This window comes from Enhydra lutris, unplaced genomic scaffold, assembly GCF_002288905.1.
Source record: "Enhydra lutris kenyoni isolate GAN:26980312 unplaced genomic scaffold, ASM228890v2 scaffoldscaffold30, whole genome shotgun sequence".
NCBI lineage: Eukaryota > Metazoa > Chordata > Mammalia > Carnivora > Mustelidae > Enhydra > Enhydra lutris.
In genome coordinates this window covers 13311743-13331831 of record NW_019154114.1, presented here as the reverse complement: position 1 = coordinate 13331831, position 20089 = coordinate 13311743, and the positions used below count along the sequence as shown (strand labels likewise).

Below are 20089 nucleotides of genomic sequence, written 5' to 3'. Positions count from 1 at the left end.
CCCCCCTTCTCTCTCTCTCTGCCTGCCTCTCTGCCTACTTGTGATCTCTGTCTGTCAAATAAATAAATAAAATCTTAAAAATAAATAAATAAATAAATAAATAAATAAATAAAAACCTGAGTGTGTGTGTATGTGTGTATAATTTTTTTTTTGTAAGAGGTAAGTAGACAGCATGATAATATGTCTCAAAGAAGGCCTAACTGCCTAAATAATATTGGACTGGCCAGTTCCCCTCTCCAGGCCTGTTTTCCCATCTCTCAAGTGTTAAAGAGTTAAACTGGCTCATCTCACATCTTTCCAATCCAAAGAGTCTACCACTTTATAAACACAGTACGCCCAAGGTGATGTTAATTCATAACTGCCCTTAAAAAGACAAAGAGCTTCACTAACTCACATCCGAATTTTTCATGACATTTATTCTTGCATAAAATGGCTCATATCTTTACTATATCCCCTAAAAGTAATGGCTAAAAAAAACATACAAAACCCAGTGGGTCATACATTGACTATGAAGAACTTTATTTTTAACATACACTTGAAAGTAATGTAGAATTAGTTTTGCTCTTCTTTGATGTCTCCCCAAAACCATCTGTGTTGGCAGATCTGCACGGACGCCATAATCGGCGGCTCAGGCCTGTAATACAACTAAGATCACTGACATCACTGCCAAGTGCCCCAGCGTTTCCACCAATAATGCAAATTTACCCAGAGCCGAAAATACACACTTAACTAGCTCTCAGTTCTCCACATTTATAGTCCAGGCAAGCTGTGAACCATCCAAACAAATGCAATTATAAAATGACCGCTACTTATTTCTAAATGGCATTCTGGGTAGATCTGCCTTGTGAAAGGGTCTGGCTCAGTCTGATGTTGAAATGTGTTCCTACTCCTCAAATACCCACCACTATCCACAACAGGGGGGGATCGGAAGGTTCCAGACGGTGGGATAAATCAAATGAAAGGGAGGATCTCTGAAATAAAACCTTAGCAGACTGCCTGACAACAGAAGATGTGGAGTTGCAGTCACATTTGCAACTGTCCAAGAAACAGGGACAGTTGTGGGCAGGAGGCTGGCCGAGCTTTTGTGAGAGTGGCAGCAGCATCTTGAAAGGACAACTGCTAAAAGGCGACAACCCAGACCTATAGGGACCAAGGCCAGCGTGAGCCTCAACCTGGCCCCTTCAGAAGCTGGGCCTACCCCTTCCATAAGGAGTCCAGCCAAGCTGGCCATACAGGGTGACCGTCACTCAGGTGGATCACTGGAATAACGTGCTCATAAGTAGGCTGCTCAGACTTGACAGTTTCCTTCCTTGCCTATGCTGCTCTCCCTCCCAGCATAATTAGTAAGAGCCCCTCCTCGGGCTCTCGGCATTTCCTGATTTGAACAATAAATTGTCTGATCACCCTACTCCTGAGAGCGGGCTGCAGATAAGTAAACATGTTTCTATTTTCACAGTTTCTAAGAATGAGGACCATTCCCCTCCCCACAATTTGTTAAAGGTTCTCAGAGCAGGAGACATTGGGAGGGATGATTATTTTTATCCTTTGGAACTCAGCTGATGGATTTAAAAGCATTCTTTGAACGTCAGGAAATACGCAAGTATAGTACGCATCGGTCTCCTCCTTTGCAGCTCATGGCTGCCACCTGAACCCTGCTGACCCAGTGCTTGGCTGACAGGGTCTCCGGCCTCAATGCTCCCTCCCTATTTCAGTCTGAGCATCCATCTTACTGCATCACCACGTGTGGACCTGCATCATGCCTACCCGGATCCCTGAGTGGCTGTCAGGACCTAGAGAACAAAGCCCATTCTCCTGGGAGAACAGAATCTGCAGTCCTGAACAATCTGGCTTCAAGTGGCAACTTCCCGCCTCCTCCGCAACACTGTATCCAAACCTTCCCTCCCCTTCCCTCCCTTCCCTCTGCTCATGCTCTTCCTTGCACTGGAATGTGCCCCCCCACCCCAATCTCAGCCCACTAAAGCCTGCCAATAGCTCCTTCTCCTGCTTCCTGGAGAAAGCGTCTTTCATGAATCCTAAAAGTACCATTCTTACCATGCTCATGGGTACTGTAACCCATGTCAGTACCCAGTGAGCATGGCAATGACAATATTCTAAACTTTTATCACCCACTATACCAAGTACATAGTAGATACTTAATAAATATTTGTACCATTTAAAAAGACAGTCTGAAAATCTTTGGATTCATTAGCAAATTAGGTTTTAAGAACATCTAATTTTTGTAAGCAAAGATAAAAATCTGTCCCTGCTCTTTTATAATTAAAAAAAAAAAATCAATCGATCCATCGATCAGTGAAACAGCCTGAGAACTGCAGAGTGGCGCTTCTCAACTTTGTGTGAATCAGAATCTCCTGGAAGGACTGCAAAACACACATTGCTGGGCCCCACATGCAGAAACTCTAATGCCTTAGGTTTTGGGGTAGGCCCAAGAATCTACATTTCAAACAAATTCAATGGTGACTCTGCAGTGACGCAGCACTGGGCCAGGGAAGGGGTTTGAGTGGCACCGTCAAAGTTTGCGCAGCATAGGAAACCACCAGGCTTAATCCAGGAAACACTACGGACACCATTAGAGATATGTCCTCTCCCTTCCTGCCTTAAAAAACAGCACCCTCCCACCGCCCCCCCTTCATTTTTGTCTTCATATTGCTTACATTTTGATGTAGATTTTAAGCATCCTGTAATTCATCAACTAATTCTCTCCTGGCTACACATTCCAAGTAATTAAAGTTCAGTAATAACTTATTCTTTCTGCTCCAGCACCTGCATTTCATTTGTTTATTTTCCCAGAGTCATAAATCTGAAAGGCTGTCAAAGTGCCACAATATTAGTGCAATAATCAAAGTTAATTAGTCCCTCTCAATAAACAACAACAAAGCCATTACAAAGATGCATTGAAGTTTCTCCCAGCTACCCAGTTTACAGACCACATTGTAGCTGGAACAATTAGACTCTAAGAATCGCTGGGTAAATGAGCGCAGTGTTCTTCAGTCATTTAAAAGGAGACTGTGCTCTTCATTCACACGGATTCATTAACTCCAGGGAAGGCAAAGCGGGTCTGGGCTCCGCATCTGCTGCCCGCTGAAGGATGCCGGAACAGACAGAGCTCTCCCCAGTTGCCCAGTCTTACCAGGCGCATCCCAGGCTCCAATAATAAAAGAGTACAGAGGTTGCCGGGCGGAGAAAAGGGCCAACCTGACTGCCAACTTTTAGTAACCCAAAGTCTTCAATAACTTTTGATTTATTATTTAGGGAATTTGAGAGACGCAGGCATCAGGCGGATTCTGATGAGAAGGCAGCCCAGGGAAACTCGGAGGACAGGACCAGGGCCGGTGAGGAGGAGACACTCAGAGAAAGATGCCGCCTTCAGTATGAGAGAGAACTCTGTAATTGAGAGGCGCACAGAAACAGGAGGGCTACCTGGGGAGGGAGGAGCTTACCCATCACTGCAAGGGTACAAACCAGAGTTGGAGGGTCTCTGCTCTGGGATGCTGTGTGAGTGGTCTGCACGTCAGAAAGAGGTCAAATGAGGTGAGTGGACAGTTGACACCACCCTAAGAACTTGCATTTGGAAACAATCACTGGACGAGTGTTCAGGTCTTAACCTCTGAACTTGTCCAGCTCCTCTCCAGAGATCCTTCTGCCCTTGAAGTCATGGCCCCCGTGCGTGTCACCCACTGCTACGCAACACACTTCCGCGAAGCGCAGTGGTTTAAAACGGTAAGCATTTCTTACCTCACCAAGTTTCTATGGGTCAGGAATGCTGAGTGGGTTTGACACAAGCTCTTCACAAGGTCGCTGACAATCTGACAGCGGAAGTCACCTGCAGGCTTGAGGAGGCTGAAGGTTTCCAGAAGGCCCACTCAGGAGGCTTTGGGTGGGAGGCCTGGGTTCCTCATCACGTGGGCCCCTCCACAGGGACGTGTGAGTGTCTTCACAACACATGGCAACTGGCCTCCCCCTGCGGCAGTGATCCAGGACAGCAAGGAAGGAAGAAGCTACGTGCCTTTTATGACCCTCCCTGGGAGTCCTACTCCCTCATTTTGGCCACCTGCTATTCATTAGGGTTCTCACTAAGCCCACAATCAAGGGGAGGGGAATCAGGCTCCACCTCCTCAGAAGAAGAGGATCAAAGAATCAATGGATAGATTCTAAAACCAGCACGGACACTTGGGAGGCTTCATTTTTTAGGGTCTCCAAAAGCCAGTCACATATGCACCCCCCAGCTGACTAAGCGGCAGGGACGAGTGCCCAATGGGTCAAAGCGTCAGTTTTTCTCCACTTCTCTCCATCAGCAAGCCCAGGCTCTGCGGAAGTCCGGCCAGCTCTGTTCCACCAGCACCGGGGAGGTGGGCGGCCACCTCTCTACGCCGTGGGGATGGGAGGAAACCCCTGCTCCTTAGCGCATCTGAATATTAATTGACACATCTTTGGGAAGATGAAGATAGGCTCTGCTATGTCCTAGTACTCTGATCTTTTTTTTTTTTTTAAGTCATTTTCTGACAAGATTTCTGAGACTATTTGTTTAATTTAGGGATACGGTGAACAAGTCAGCCTCTCCTGAAGATACCACTTCCTGAGTCTTTACCATGTGTGTGCCACATTCTGTACAAGAGAGTAAGTGCCTTCTGAGACCCTGATGGCTCATGGAACCCATTACATCACTAGTCACAGGTTCATTACAAAATGATATAACTTGGGCACAGCCAAATAGGAAAGATGCAGAGGGCAAGGTATGTGAGAAAGGGCAAATGCTTCCTTGCCCTCTGTAGGGGCAACCACTCTCCAGGGGCACCACGTGTTCACCAATCCAGAAGCTTATGAACCCTCTCCTTTTTGGGTTTTCACAGAGGCCTCATTACAGAGGCATGGTTGATTAGGTCACCGGCTACTGATGATTAAACATGATCTCCAGCCCCTCTCCCCTCCCTAGAGGTCAGGGAGTAGGACTGGAAGTTCCAACCCTCTGATCATACAGTGGGCTCCACCCGAAACCAGCCTGCATCCTTGGGTGGGTTCCAGAACTCAGCTCATTCACAAAACAAAAGACACCTCCAGGGCTCCCACCACTTAACAAAGTCCAAGGCTTTTTAGGAGCTCACACCAGAAACAGGGAGGAAGACCACATTTTGTTTCTTACCACAGATCACAAGATCACAGTGTCCGTTATTTCACTTCATCTTCACCATGACCAAGAGCAATTACCAGCACCATTCCACAGGTAAATAAACCAAGGTTCAAACACATAACGAAATTTGCCCAAGGATACCCAATGAGCATGTGCTGGAACCAGGATACAGTCCCGAGTCTGTATGACTCCAATGCGGAGGCTCCCTGTACTCCACTGCACTGCCTCCCTATAAATTAAAACTAGTCTACTTTAAATGAACACTTGAAATAAACCCTAACCTATTACCATGTGCACTGCCCCATTCTGAGACAGGCTGCCCCGTCTACGCGTATCTCTACATCTGTCCTTGCGCAGGAGGCTTCACTGTCTCTGCTCTCTGTCTAATCTAACAACTGCAATGTCTGAGACTCTCTGTAAATGCCCCATAATAAATATGAAAAACAGTCTCTAGCATGTTTTTTTCCCTCTTAAGTAATGGAGGCTAAATGCTTAGTGGCCAGAAGCAGGCCTTTGAGCCACTGGCTGAACACCATCTCAAGATGAAATCCGTCTCTTCAAACTATGTCAAAATTGCTTAATAAGAACTCGGGGACACCGTATTAATGAAAGGATGCATCTGCTTTGGGTTTCACATGATTGGGAGTGATGGTTTGGAGCTAGCCTCCTATGCCTGACTTCCACTCTTTAAAACCCCATAGTTAATCACAGCCCTCGTTACACAAAGGTTGCAATGGATATAAAGTTTGAAAGATTCAGTTCAAGACTGTGAGCGGTGGCCAGGGGGCTGGGAAAAAAGAAGGCAGAATGAACACACAGAGACAGTGATCAAAGAACAATGAATAGCACACAAGACTGCGTCAGGGCAAAAACGTTCAGAATGAGAAATGAAATGGAAAACTTCAAGGATAGGAGTGGGCACAAGTCTGGGGCATTCTGGAGACAGAGAAAACTCAGAATATTTTTTTTAGGGGCGCCTGGGTGGCTCAGTGGGTTAAAGCCTCTGCCTTCGGCTCAGGTCATGATCCCAGGGTCCTGGGATCGAGCCCCGCATCGGGCTATCTGCTCAGCGGAGAGCCTGCTTCCCTTCCTCTCTCTCTGCCTGCCCCTCTGCCTAGTTGTGATCTGTGTCTGTCAAATAAATAAATAAAATATTAAAAAAAAAGAATATTTTTTTAAAAACCCAGAATATTTTAACAACAATTATGTCGATGAGGGGAATATATCATTCATTATCTGATAAAGAATCTTTCCAGAGCCTATGACAAGAAAGGTCAAATAAGCAACCCAAGTAGGACAGTAAATACTCCATATGCCACTTGGAGTGGAGGTCTGGGCAGGAGAGCGGATTTGGTGAGGAGAGGTTCATCAGCTCCACCAGATTACCAAAAGGGACCCAGGAAGCTCTCTCTCCTGGGCAGTCACAGAGACCCTCGTTATCATGAACAGAGAAACATTCACATATAAACACGCAACCCTCTATGAATACAGTCTTTGGATAAGACTTTGAAAAACAGAGGCTGGTCTTTTTACACAACGCACACCAGGAATTTTGGATTAGGTTACAAAATGGCTTCGGAGCCAGGCAAATATGGCTTCACACCCAAGATCCACCCCAAAACTCCCAGCTCGGTGAGCTTAGGCAAGCCTCTTCACCTCAGCTAGCATTCAGGGCCTCATCTGCAAAGTGGGTTTAACACATACCATAGATATTTCATTGCTAAATGCTAAGCAACATGCCTTACAGAGACACAAATATGAACACCCAACCCCATCTGCAGGGGATAATAATAACGTGACATTTTGAAAACGGAAGTGTCCTAAGAGGAAACTCTAGAACTTTATCTTTACCTTTGTGTGTGTGTGCATGTGCTTATTGATTTAAGCAAGTGGTTTATATAGTTCTCGCTGGCCCGCAGACTTATTTATATCATACTTTATTTATTGAAAATCCAATACTACACATAAAAACAATTTTTAAAGCAAAGAAATGAAGAACCAATCTAGCAGCTGATTTAAGATGAATTTTTCCCAATAATCTACAACTATTAATAATATTAATAGTTTTTATATTTTTCGTTTAGCTAAAGTTCAGAACAATAGGGACGAGCCCTCTAACTCACGATGCCTTGAATGATGGTCATCCTCCCCGAGCCAAGTCACCAACTCAGGCAAGCATCACAAGCTGCTTGCCTCCCCCCAACACTCACACTGCATGAAAGGAGGTGTCATACCGAAGGCCTCTAACCTATAAAGTCAAATTAAGGGATTTAAGCTTTTATTCTCAAAGGGGAAATTCCCACAAATGCCAAAGCTACACCAGATCATAAGGCCACTGAGTACATCTGAGGGAGTCTAACAGTAGCTGAATTTCTCCAGTGGTCCTTAAAAACACAAGCCATTTATTCCTCAGCATCCCACCCCATCACTCTTAATATCATGTCATGAAAACATAAGGTACTGGTGTCTATTAAAAGCACAAAGAAGTGTCAAACCCATGTGCCTAATATACTGATTGATACCAAGCCCTCCATATCTGCAAATACTACTAAAACCATCATTTCCAATCCTTATCAGTGACGCTGCCATAGGACACAATTCTGTCAGCTTTCCACATGCCTTCCCTCCAATGAGACAAACAGCCTCGGTATCAACTCAATCGAAGGCGGGAATAATTATGACACTTCAGTCCCGCCAGCATCAAACTGTGTGGTTACAGTCAACCGGGCATGCGCTCTCCCTAACACATGCATATCCCATTACCTCTGATTAATAAATCTTTTCTTTTTACCCCTCATCTCCCTGCTTTCTCAATAACCATTTTGGTATAAGCCATCGCTAGCTGTTCCTGATGACTGATCCCTTAATCATCTTTCCTAAATATATGCAAAGTGTATTTCTTTGTAAATACAAAAGAAAAAGCAATCTCATAAATAATTAAGATGGCTTTTCAAATGACAGTTGAGTGCTAATATGAGCTCCACTGGAAAATACTAATCAACAAACTAAATACACATCTAATAAAATGTAGGAGTCCAGACACAGGAAGACAAAGAAAGAATTCATTGCAACTCCATTTGAATCATGCTGATAAACATCCTCCCTACAGCTCCTCTTGGACCCACTTGGAGAGGTTAAGGAGAGTAAGTATCACTTGCACCTTCATGTATGAATAAGAAATTGATATTATTGTTATTCATAGCAGCAGATAAAATTGAATTGAATACTCAGTCTACTCCCAACAACATGTTAAATACTACACAGACACATGGTCAGTGCATTTAATACTCACAGCTACTCAGGTCTCCTGGCATAGATATAATTATTTGTATTTTACAGATGAAGAAACCATGGTTGGAGAAGTTAAGAAACTCACCCAAGGTCATAGGGTGACATAACAAAGCATATTTTATAGCAATGGCCATCAGCTGGAGATGATCTGCCCCACCAAGGGCTATCTGCCCAGGAGGTATCCTGAAGACCACTCAGCCTGCCTTCTCTAGACCTCTTGGGAATCTTGACTAAAATACCCATGAGAAAACGAGAGCAGCTGAGCTGGATCCCTGCTGCATCCTCCTGGCCAAGGGCATGTCGTCCTAACCCGTCTCTAGTAAGACCTGAAGTCTAGGCCAAATAAAAGCAGAAGTTAGAAAAGCATGAGCTTGAAGTCTTTCTTGGGGACCAAAGTTTCTCACCAAACTAAACATAGTTGAGTCACTCCTCCCTTATGATGGGGAATAGGTCTAAGCCACATTCTGAGGAATCAGGAGTGGGTCACATAATAACTCCAAGGGAGGGCCATCAGCCAGCCCCTCTTCTCAGACCAGGACACTTCTGCCCACCTCATTGGTTATCTCCATCTCTAGTAGATGCTAGAGCTTCTGAATATTCATTGGGCCCCACATTTCAATAATGGGCAGCCCCTACATGTGAAGTCTTTTAAGTGATAAGCAGATTGAGTAAGGGCCTGGCACACGTGGGGCAGGCTGACCTCCCCAACTCTTTTGATCCCTCCAGCAACCCTAGCCATGGCCCCTTTGATCCTGCACACAACAGGTGGGTAGGCAGTAACCTCAGGCCCAGCTCCTTTAGCTCTATTCAACTTCCTTGCTCCCCAGGACAAGACGCTCCATTTCCCAAGTTTTAAGAATCTAAAACTCAGGAATGGTAACAAGGTGAGAGAAGAGAGGAAGTGGGAGCCCCCTCTTGGGCCTTCGGAGAGCTCTACACTGGGTTGCTGGACTTGTTGTGGCTGTTTATAAAACGCATTTTGATACCTGATCAACTGTAGTTCTTTGCATACAATGCCTCTGGAGGTCCTCAGATTTCAGGATGGAAAGTGGGACGGGCCATACCTCCATAAATACAACAACAGAACTTGCCTTGGATAAATACTTATGGAGGAAAGGAAAGTATCAACCGCATAGCACAGGAGGCACTCAGACACATCTATCAGTGTCCCAAACATAGAGAACTCACCTGGACTCCTAACAGCCAGACAGTGCTGCTAAATAAAAGAGAATCCACCCCATCCTGAAAACAGGAAAGTAAACGTCCTACTCAGCCAGCCATATGGGCTTGTTGCCATGCTTCAGGAAAAATTAGGTGCTTATCTTAGAGGGAGAGGACCCTAGTCCATAATCCACTTACGGCCGTGAATGAGATAGATCATATCCTCCTAAAGAGGACTGCTTAACAACACAGGTACTGAACCCCAGTTCCAGAGGTTCTTCATTTAAATACAGTTGGGGAATGATGGGCCTCCCTCCCTTCCCTCCTCTTTAAACTATGCTAAATGGTTTGGCCTTTTAAGAGGGTAGTTTACTTCTATATTGTCCATGATATCCAATTTTAATTGTTTTCAATTCTTATTACTAACTTCCAAGCATCCAAAAATCACAGCAGGAGGGCATTTCCCCATGAAATAATTATTAGTAGTCATAATTACATATAGGCTTGTAAAAAAATTCCAAATGGAATGTGTTTTCATATAAGTTGTATTTTACTAAATAGCTAGATCCCCCAAAACTGGTTTGAGAACTCTGTAAATGATGTCTTGAATGAAAAGGGATTGCTTAGAACAATAAGGTACATGGGTGTTGCTTCCTGTGAGAAATTAGGGTTAATCCTGAAATTAATCCCTCAAGTAGCAACTAGCAATGCTGAAAGCAAAGCCTGAAAGGTCATGAACACGCATGATGCCGAATGCGGTAGAAAAGCCAGGCCACGAAGTAGACAGACTTTCGCTCTGGAAGCCAGATGAACCAACTGTGCCAGGAACCTGCCTCTGGGCTCGTCAGCTGTGTCACTCTGGGAGGGTCCCTTCACCCTCTGAGCCCTCCCATGGCTCTTCTGTAAAAAGGAGAAAACCAGGCTTTCGCATTGCCTGAGCAGGGCTATGAAGTGCCTCACCCGGGAGAGAGCACATGACAGAGACTCGATGAAGGGTGGTTGTTAGATGTCCCGTGGTGAGTGTGAGAATAATGTCCCACCGGCTTGGAGGCAGACACGAGTGTTCTGGAACACGGCAGTTCTAGAATGGGCCGTGAAGGCAGGGAAGGAAAGACCAGGCAGGGAAGAACAAGTTGGGGAAGGAGGCACGAACTCCAACTCCAGAGCCAAGCTGAGAATGCCCGCAGAGCCCTGGCACACATGAGCCAACACTGAGCCAAATGGCCCACAGACTTCAGAGTGAGCTTTTGCTGCAACAAAAAACTCTGGATCATTTCGTGAGTCTCCCGTGAGGCGTCAATATGCTGCAGTACCTTCCCAGCTCTGCTACCGAGAGGCTTCATCCCAGATAAAGTATGAACATGCTCAAGCCGGCCAGCAGCTGGAAAAAACAGAGTCAATCAAACTGACCTTGAGAAACACAAGAAGGTGGTATTTAACAACGTGCCAGAGTAAGTCCCGGCGCAGAGATGGGGTAAGGAAGGGCCTGAAGGAAGCCAGCCCAGCACGCGCCGACGGTGGGGTAGTGAGGGCAGCTCAACGCGGATCACAAAGGCAGGTTCACACACTTGACACTACGGTGATGGTGCAACGACTCGAAATGGCTTTTGGGACCACATTTGAGCTTCCGTAATCATAATCTAGGGGGATGAGGAAATGGTATAACGGTGCTCACAGGGAACAAGGGAACAGATGAGATATGATAAAGAGATTAGTCTACTACCTACAAAATTTGATTTAAATGTCTGAAACGCCATGCGAGTGTTAGTTTTGTTTTTGTTTCCATTTCCTTAACTCATGCGTCTGGCAGTGAATACTCTGGAGTAACTCTTCCTCCGAGAGCACTGCTGGCCAGATGACGTCAAGTGACTGACACCACAGAATGAAAGCAGGCGAGGATGCATGTGTCATCTCAACGCGACTCCCAGAGACCCAAGTACGGCTTCAAATGCAAGAAAGAGAAACTAAATGGTGTGTCTTTATGCTCCTACCACTGAACCTTCTTTGTCGGAGGTGAAGAAACAGAGAAACAAAACAGATGGAAAGGTTTGCTGAGGCCCCACAGGTAAACAGGGAACACCCAGGGCCTCCTGCCTCTCTGCCTCAAACAACGGTTATAACGGGTTTAACACAGATGTACCTGTGCTTATATATAAAGAAGAAAGAAGACAATTTTTAAAATGCATAAACATTTATGCTTTAGTATTACCTTCCAAGACTGCCTTAAATATTCATATCATTGTACAACATGGTTCTTAGGATATCACTAGGGCCACTGAATTCCATTTTTCCCAATTTAAGTATAACATTATATGGGCAAAATGTTACAGGTGTGACAATGTTGCTACATAACTCTCTTGTCTTCCACGTTGACAGTGGGGATAGAAACCGCTACAATCCCCCTAGATGACAACTGGGAAGCTGCTAATAAAACTGTAAATACAAACACGCTTTAAATCAATGGGTCCACTGCTAAGACTCTGCCCTGTGTCACTCATGAAAGCATATTTGAAGGATGCTCACCGCAGCAAAGTTTATACCCAATATGGGGTGGAAATATGGAGACTGAACTTTAAGAAAGCATCATTTGGAACAGCAAAACAATGCCAACAACCTAAAGGTCCACTGAAAGGGAAACTGCTCAGATAAGTTGGAGCATAAGCACATGACGGAGATTATACAGCAGCCAAAAACGAGGTGGACCTATATGACTGATTAGAAAAGATCTCCAAACGGTATTAAGTGGAAAAAAAATCAAAGTATGTAACAACATGTGTATGTCTGCTAGGAGATAAAAGAAATGGTTAATAATATTTACCTTCCAAGAGAAGTACTGGGAGGAACTTTTGCTTTTTATTTTCTACCTTCACGGGCCTGTGTGAAGATTCAGACCCTATGTTACCATCTGTTCCCCTTGTACATCTCTGAAGGTGATTACTACATCACCTAACACAGGTGATTAAACTTAAGCCTTAAAGAGATACTAATACCAGCAGAAGAAAATAGGCCCCATATTTTTTTTTTAATTTAACTGAAAATAAAAAACCCAGAGAACTCAAGACAAGGGCTCATTTGAAATATATACTGAATTTGAAATATTTCATTTGAAATATACTATAAAAAAGCAGAACAAATCTTCCTTTTCTTAACTTTGATCACTTTTTAGCTTAGAACACCAGACATTCTCCTAAAGGAATCATGGTCTGTTTCTTCTAATGGCAAGAAATCTTCCATAGTGTTCAGAAAACGAAGACATCTTTAATTAAAAAAAAAAAAAAAAAAAAAAAAAAAAGGAGGGGGTGTGCCTGGGTGGCATGTCTGACTCTTGGTTTTGGCGTAGATTGTGATCTCGGGATCCTGAGATGGAGCCCCCCCGTTGGGTTCTGCATTCAGTGTGAGGCTTTAGATTCTCTCTGACCCTTGCTCTACCTGTCCTGCTCCTGCTCTCTCTCTCTCTCTCTTTCAAATAAATAAATAAATAAATCTTTTTTTTAAAAGGTAAGAAAACAAAGACAGCCTTGGGAAGGATTGTCAGACATCCTCTATGCTCTGCTCCCAGCCACTGGAGGGTCTCCTCCTCCATATCTCCCTCTTCCTCCCAGGCTCGTGCACACAGCCCATTCCCTCTGCCCAGTCTGACCTTCTCCATCCTCCCCCAGGTCTTTCCTGAGATCTTAGCTCAGTCGCTTCCTTCTCAGAGACTCCAAATGTCCCCCAGCTCCAGGCCTTATCACCACTTTTGGAGTACTAGGTACTAGGTACTTCCTAGTACCTAGTAACACCATTCCAAGTTCACATTGATGTTTCTGTGTCTTTGGTTAAACCTGATTTCCGCTCTGGGCTGAAAGCTGTACAGAGACAGTATATCCCCCAGTACCTATGACAGGGTTCACATCGTAAACATGTGAATAAATGACAAGCAAATAAATGAACATGGTCTATACTTCACGCCAAAGCCCAGCAACCATTCTACAAAAGTGACTGACCCGGGCCACTCTCTAGATTAGACCCCCTGCTGTCTCCTTCCTCACTGGGTCTGAGGCCATAGGGACACCCCCACAGCACCTCTGTCACCTCCACCTCTGCCATCTGGCTCTAGCCACACTGGCTTCCGTGCTGATCCTGAATCCTCCAGGCACACTCCTACTTCTGTACCTCAGCAAATGCTGTTCCTACTGCTTAGAAACCATGTCCCCGGACACTGGCGTAGCTTGCTACTTTACTTCAGCCAAGTCTCATATGAAATGCCACCACTTTAGAGGGTTCTCTGCTAAGTACCCCAAGTAAAATAGCCCACATTGTAACTGTTCATCCCTCTCTCTGCTTTACCGCACTTCACTGCATTTATAACAACCCAGCAGTACGTTAAATAATCCCTTACAGTCCATTTCTCCATACGTAGGAAGTAAAGCCCAAGGGAGGGCAGGGATTTTGTTCTGATACTATGTCCTCAGCCTCAAGAGGACCTCAGGCCCTCAATAAATGTTTGTGCACAGACTTACCAGCACCAACATCCACACAGAGAGAGAGAAGTGAAAAGTAAAAAACAGAGATGGTGTTAAAGCCCACTGCTTCCTAATCCTAAAAACCATAAGCATAACAAACTCTTAGCTGCATGCATGGGCATTAACCACATTTTATTTTCTTAATAAATGAGCTGAATGAGTAAACATTCTCAAGCCTCTGACTAATAAAGCAGTGACATTGACAATGAACCATAAACAATGTGTGGATAACAGGCCTGCTGGTCCTTTCATTCATAAAATAAACAAAATGAGTATGACTTTAAAAATAAAGAAAACGTTATTCCAAGAGCAATAAACTTTATGCACTGCACTAAAACCTCCATGTGTTTATCCCAGCATGTGTATCTGACAATTAAAAAAAAATGGTCAAGGGTTTACTTACCCATTCTCCTAAAATCTGTGACACAGCTTCATTGGCCCTTGTCATATTCCTACAGGCAAGAATCACATGGGCACCATGGAGGGCAAAAGACTTGGCAGTTTCAAACCCTATGGTTTAAAGGAAAGTCAACATTAGAAAACATAATGCAAAACAATGACTCAGCTGAACGGCCTTTACTGAGCACCGCACACACTACCGGAGGGGCTCTCAGCCAGAGGCAATCTGTCCCCTGATAGACAGGTGCAAATGTCTAGAGACATTTTCAGTGGTCACAACTGGGGACAGGGTGCTACTGGCATCTAGTGTGTAAGGGTCAGGCGTGCAAAAAATACCTTACAAAGCACAAGACAATCCCCACAACAAAAAAGAATCATCTGGCAATAAATATCAACACTGTTGAGGTTGAGAAAACCTAGCCCAGGAACACACCATCCCCAATGGTGTAGGAAAAACCACAGAAGAGCCCACAGCACAGTCTGCCATATATAACCACTACCTGATGAGTAGATCTGTGTTAAATATAAAGACTAAGTGGGGGGGCGCCTGGGTGGCTCAGGGGGTAAGCTTCTGCCTTCCGCTCAGGTCATGATCTCAGGGTCCTGGGATCGAGCCCCGCATCGGGCTCTCTGCTCAGCAGGGAGCCTGCTTCCCCCCCTCTCTCTGCCTGCCTCTCTACCTACTTGTGATCTCTGTCAAATAAATAAAATCTTAAAATATATATACATATATATGTATATAATATAAAGACTAAGGACATATAAGGACTCAGATATGGCCACTGCCCTTCAAGAGCTCACAGTCTAATAAGAAAAAACCGGCCTGAAGAGGAAAATAAACATACAACATATTTACTATGCTCTGTGTGATGTGCTCTGTGCCGTGCTACATGTATCCCACAACGGCGGCCACCCTCCCACTGGGAGCAATGAGAAGAGCTGGACAAAACCTACACACATGCACACACACAGCCTTGAAGGCATCAGAGGGACATTATAAGTGAGGATTTGGCGGGCGGGGGTGGGGGGGCTGGAAAAGCAGAAAAGCCAAGAGAGATGAGCCGGCTTTGGCGTCCCCAGTGCAAGTATTCCTCAAAAATAAAGGTGAACAAATTTTTATTTTTTTAATTTTTTTTCAAGATTTTATTTATTTGACAGACAGATCAAAAGTAGGCAGAGAGGCTCAGGTCATGATCTCGGGGTCCTGGGATCGAGCCCCGCATCGGGCTCTCTGCTCAGCAGGGAGCCTGCTTCCTCCTCTCTCTCTGCCTGCCTCTCTGCCTGCTTGTGATCTCTCTCTGTCAAATAAATAAATAAAATCTTTAAAAAAAAAAAAAAAAGAAAGAAAGAAAGAAAAAGAAAAAGTTTAATAATGTTACCTACTGCTAAAGTCTTGGAAAAGCTCATGAGAATAGCATCCCTCATGCTCCTAATTCCACGGCTGATGACCAGTTTAATTAGCTAAATGTAGTAGTGCTGAGCCAATTCTGCAGAGTGCCAAAGTTTGTGCAAAATAATAAAGGCAATGGTTTACTAAATTTAATAACCTGATTCATCTTATAAAAAATTAACTTTATGACAATGTTTAAATTGAACCGGCTTAACTGCATGGAGGTGGCAAGTGCGTTCAGAAGAATATTTAAAGCTAATAATACAAAGAAAATAGAGGACATTCTAAAACAACGGGCAGCACCTGCTTCCCAGCACTTGTTACGTCTGATCCGATCAGGAAGATTAAGTGGCCACCAAGGTTTAATATCTCGATGTCGGGTTTTAAGCTTTGCATAGAAACATTAAAGTACCATAAAAGGGAAAACATATCCCCCCAAAAATATTAAATACCCGCTTTTCTCACACAAGCTTTCATTCTCGAGAATGGCAGTTACAGACTGGTGACCACAGGATAAATCAAACCCACGGCCTGTTTTGTTTAGCTCAAACATTGTTTCCCTCCATCCTTCTCTCCCTTCCTTTCCTTCCTCCCCTCTTCCACTTCCCACCCTCTCTTCCTCCCTTCTTTCCTCATAGGAACTAGTGACCAGCATTAAAAACCCAGATTACCTATCTGAGGGTAGACGTCCAACACCTCTGAAAAAGCATACAAGTGGCCGCACTGGGCCCCCATCCCACTGCCACCACTGGCTAGAGTCAAGGTCTGCGCCCTCCTGTCCACCACAGTCACCACTCACACTGCTGACTTCACCTGCCAGACCACTGCAGGCTCCTGATGCTGAGACACCCATTAAACAGGTGACATTCACACTAGAAACAATGCTCCAGCCTTGCCACAAAACCACCACAATCAGAATTTTCACATCCGGATGGTCCCACCTCAAAAAATGTGTAATGCTGACCTGCTCGAGATTTGACTAAAACCCTGTCGAGCCCCACTTGGTCAAGCATGGATCAGGACACCAGCTACCCCACGGAAGGCCTGGCGGCCGCGCTCTACCCTACAAGGAAACGCAGGGGGACAACTCGGAGACCCACAGGAATTGGGATATATGTGGTACACGTTTTAAGACCCACCTTCTTGGCATTTCCCAAATGCCACTGAGCAGTAGCAGAAACTGTGGGCAGGAGCTATGCTATGACCAGAGGACATAATAAAGGCTGGGTGCACGGCAAGACGAGATCATGGACTGGCGAGAGGCCCGTGTAAAGGAAGAACAGGCAAGCGGACGGGAGACGAACGCCGAGTCCGACAGGCAGAAACCGCGGGACCGTGGCAGGCAGCAGGGAGCAGCTCTGTGAATGACAGGAACTGCTCTCAGTGTTCTAACTCTACAATTACATGGCAGACAGCGACACATATTAAATAGTCACAGTCACTACTAGTCTGTCTATTTAAGATGCCTCTGGTGGTCCTGCAGAAGGTGGCTGAGCTGAAGACACTGCAGCCGTGGGACCAGCCGAGGGAATGGGCGCCCTCTGAGGCCGAACAGCTCAGAGAAAAATGAGAAAATAATTTGGGAAGCAAACCTCTCCAGAGCCTGATGACCGCCTGAGTCTCAGTCTGAGGGGGCACCCCAAGTCTCCCAAGATGCCAGCCTGGCCACACGAGAGGCCAGCCACTGGTTGGCTGACCCAGGCACTGACTACAAAGGAGGACTGGGTTTGCGTGTGGTGGTGGAGGGGGCAGAGGGAGCAGGTGACCACAGCCGGTGAGACTCACTGGCAGGACGGATAGGTGGGGACAGAGTCACAGATTCCACAGGCACAAAGGACATCGGGGTGGGAACCGAGTCCCAACAAAGCTCCCAATCAAGTAGGAGCTAAGAACAAGGCCAGTTCTTTCCCTGGTGCTAGGAAGGCTCCTTCTGGTTTGAGTTTTTTAATTTTCTCCATATTGTGGATTTACTTGGGCAGTGTCCCCATTTACTGTAAATTATGGTTTTAATTATCATTTTTATTAAGATGCCCAAAGGAGCTGGGGCTTACAACACCCGTAATTTCTAATGGGTTGTTATTATTAATTTATAATTGAGAAACGCTGGAGACAAATGTTACTTGTAACTGCACACAATTAAAAGGCCAGGAAGATGGTGATCCCCACCCCCCAACACACCACTAAAGCAATCTTGAGGAAGGAATCAACAAGTTGTGGAACATTCCAGGACCGGCCAACTCCCCCTGCCTAGAGCTCTACCATCAGGTACAGAACAAGAAGAGAAGCCTATCTTTCATCCTGAGTTAAATTTGGGGAAAATTCAAATTTGGGGACAATCTGCACATTAATAAACCACGGCGTTCAGCATCTGCCACATCCTCCCTCTAAGGACAAGGACCATACTTCCCAAACCCATCTGATTCACCTAAATGAAGTTACGGTGGCTCAGTGTTGACTGTGACACTGACATCAAATGCTCTGAGGGTGTCTCCGGTCAAGTTCGAGGATACACATTGGCCACCACTGCGAGGTCAACGCCACAAGTGCCGGGACCGGATAACCCGCGCCGCTGGTCCTGTGGCTGCCTGACCCGCCTGATCGAGCGCATTTACCTTCCACGCCGTTTCGGTTCTGTAGCTCTGAGTTCCAAAGAGTCAGAAATCATACTCCCTCCATCCTCACTGCAACTGCCAGCTCTTAATAAATTACAAGACCTATCCAGGCCTCTCCAGAGGAAAATAAGTCATAACCAGCCCTGCTTTTAAATGTGTGTCTTATACACAGCTGGCAACAAGTCCCACACAGAGACTCCCAAACACCCCTCACAAGATCAACAGGCCTCATATATAAATATCTACCAAAGAAAGACACCAATTCGAGAGATGGGGATCCAGAGTTAGGGAAGAGCCCATTCACGTGGGCTATCTTCTTGATATATGGCCAGGCGTTTGGGGCGGTACAATGCTGAGGCCGGAACTTTTCTAAAACTAAACAATCAATTCCAAGTGACTACCTGGGATCTCTCAGGAGGCAAGACAGACCCCAGACTGCCTACTTGTGGTGCTGCTGGGCTGGCTAAGGAGGCTCTCATCCGACCTGCCAGGGACAGCGCGTCCGTTCCCGCGTGTTAGCAATCACAGAGAGAAAAGTGCCCAAAGAGATTGCAATTAACATGGCCCTAGGCAGCCCAGTGAAGACAGACTTAGTACGGGCACCTCAACGGAGCCGGGACCGTGCAGGTCAGGGTGCCAGCAAACCAGGCCACCACATGTATTAATGGTGGGGGGAGCAGGAGAGTGGAATACAAAGTGACTCAACATCTTTGGGGGCAACTGGGCTATCTCCATCCAAGTGTACATGGCCATGCCCTTTCACCCAGTTCTTCCCCATCCAGAAACGAGTCCTACAAATACACCTGCCCATGTGAGCCAACACGCGACAGGAGCGTTCAACAAGCATCGCCTGCGATAGCCAAAAAACGGGAACCCATCCAGACGCCCCATCTGTTAAGGGAAGCACATGGCGTATCCAGAGCCAAGGGCCGCACTGTCATCCAGCAGAACCAGGTGACCCGAGATGGAAAGACAAGGAAACATCTCCTGTTCCGTTAGGAAGAAAAAAAGAAATCTAAGCGCAGAACGGCATACACAGGTGATCCCCTCGGTGGCATAAGAAGGGAAGGCGGGTGTGTGTCTACGTATGTGCTAACACTGGCCCCCTGAGCGCGTGAGCGATCGCTCGGGGGCTGGGAGACTCACCTGCGTATGCCCACACAGATGCTATTTCCATTTTTAGCACACACGTGTAGAGCATAAGAGTAAGATGCTACAAGGGAATGACAGAATGTATCTAACTGATCATTTATAGGCCTTCACAAATTTTAACAGAGAAAGAGCAAGACAAGTGAGAAAGGAAAGAGAACAGGCCTACTGTATTTTCTGAGCATGCCGGTTTTTAGAGAAGGACCAAAGAAGAAGGAGAGGAGGACGCGGGAGTGCCAGTACGTGGGGGCTGCCGTGCCAGGGGCTCCAGGAATACGTGCTGTAATTCTGAGGTGCTCTTCACAGCAACGCTCCGACGCATCACTGTCAGCATCGCACCACTGAGAGAACCAGCAGCCCAGAGGCACTGGCACCCACAAGATCAAAGGACAAACAGGAGGTGCGGTGGCCTGAGTCCAGGGCAGGTGAGTTCAAG

General features: G+C 45.7%; 1 protein-coding gene across 1 annotated transcript in view; it reads right to left on the bottom strand.

Annotated features, from left to right (window-relative positions):
- LOC111152819 (WW domain containing oxidoreductase) overlaps positions 1-20089 on the bottom strand; it is a 1002850-nt gene that overhangs the window by 942118 nt on the left and 40643 nt on the right. The window contains exon 5 of the mRNA XM_022511477.1: positions 14507-14613. Within this exon, the coding sequence (XP_022367185.1) occupies positions 14507-14613 (107 nt within the window). The remainder of the gene's footprint in view (positions 1-14506; positions 14614-20089) is intronic.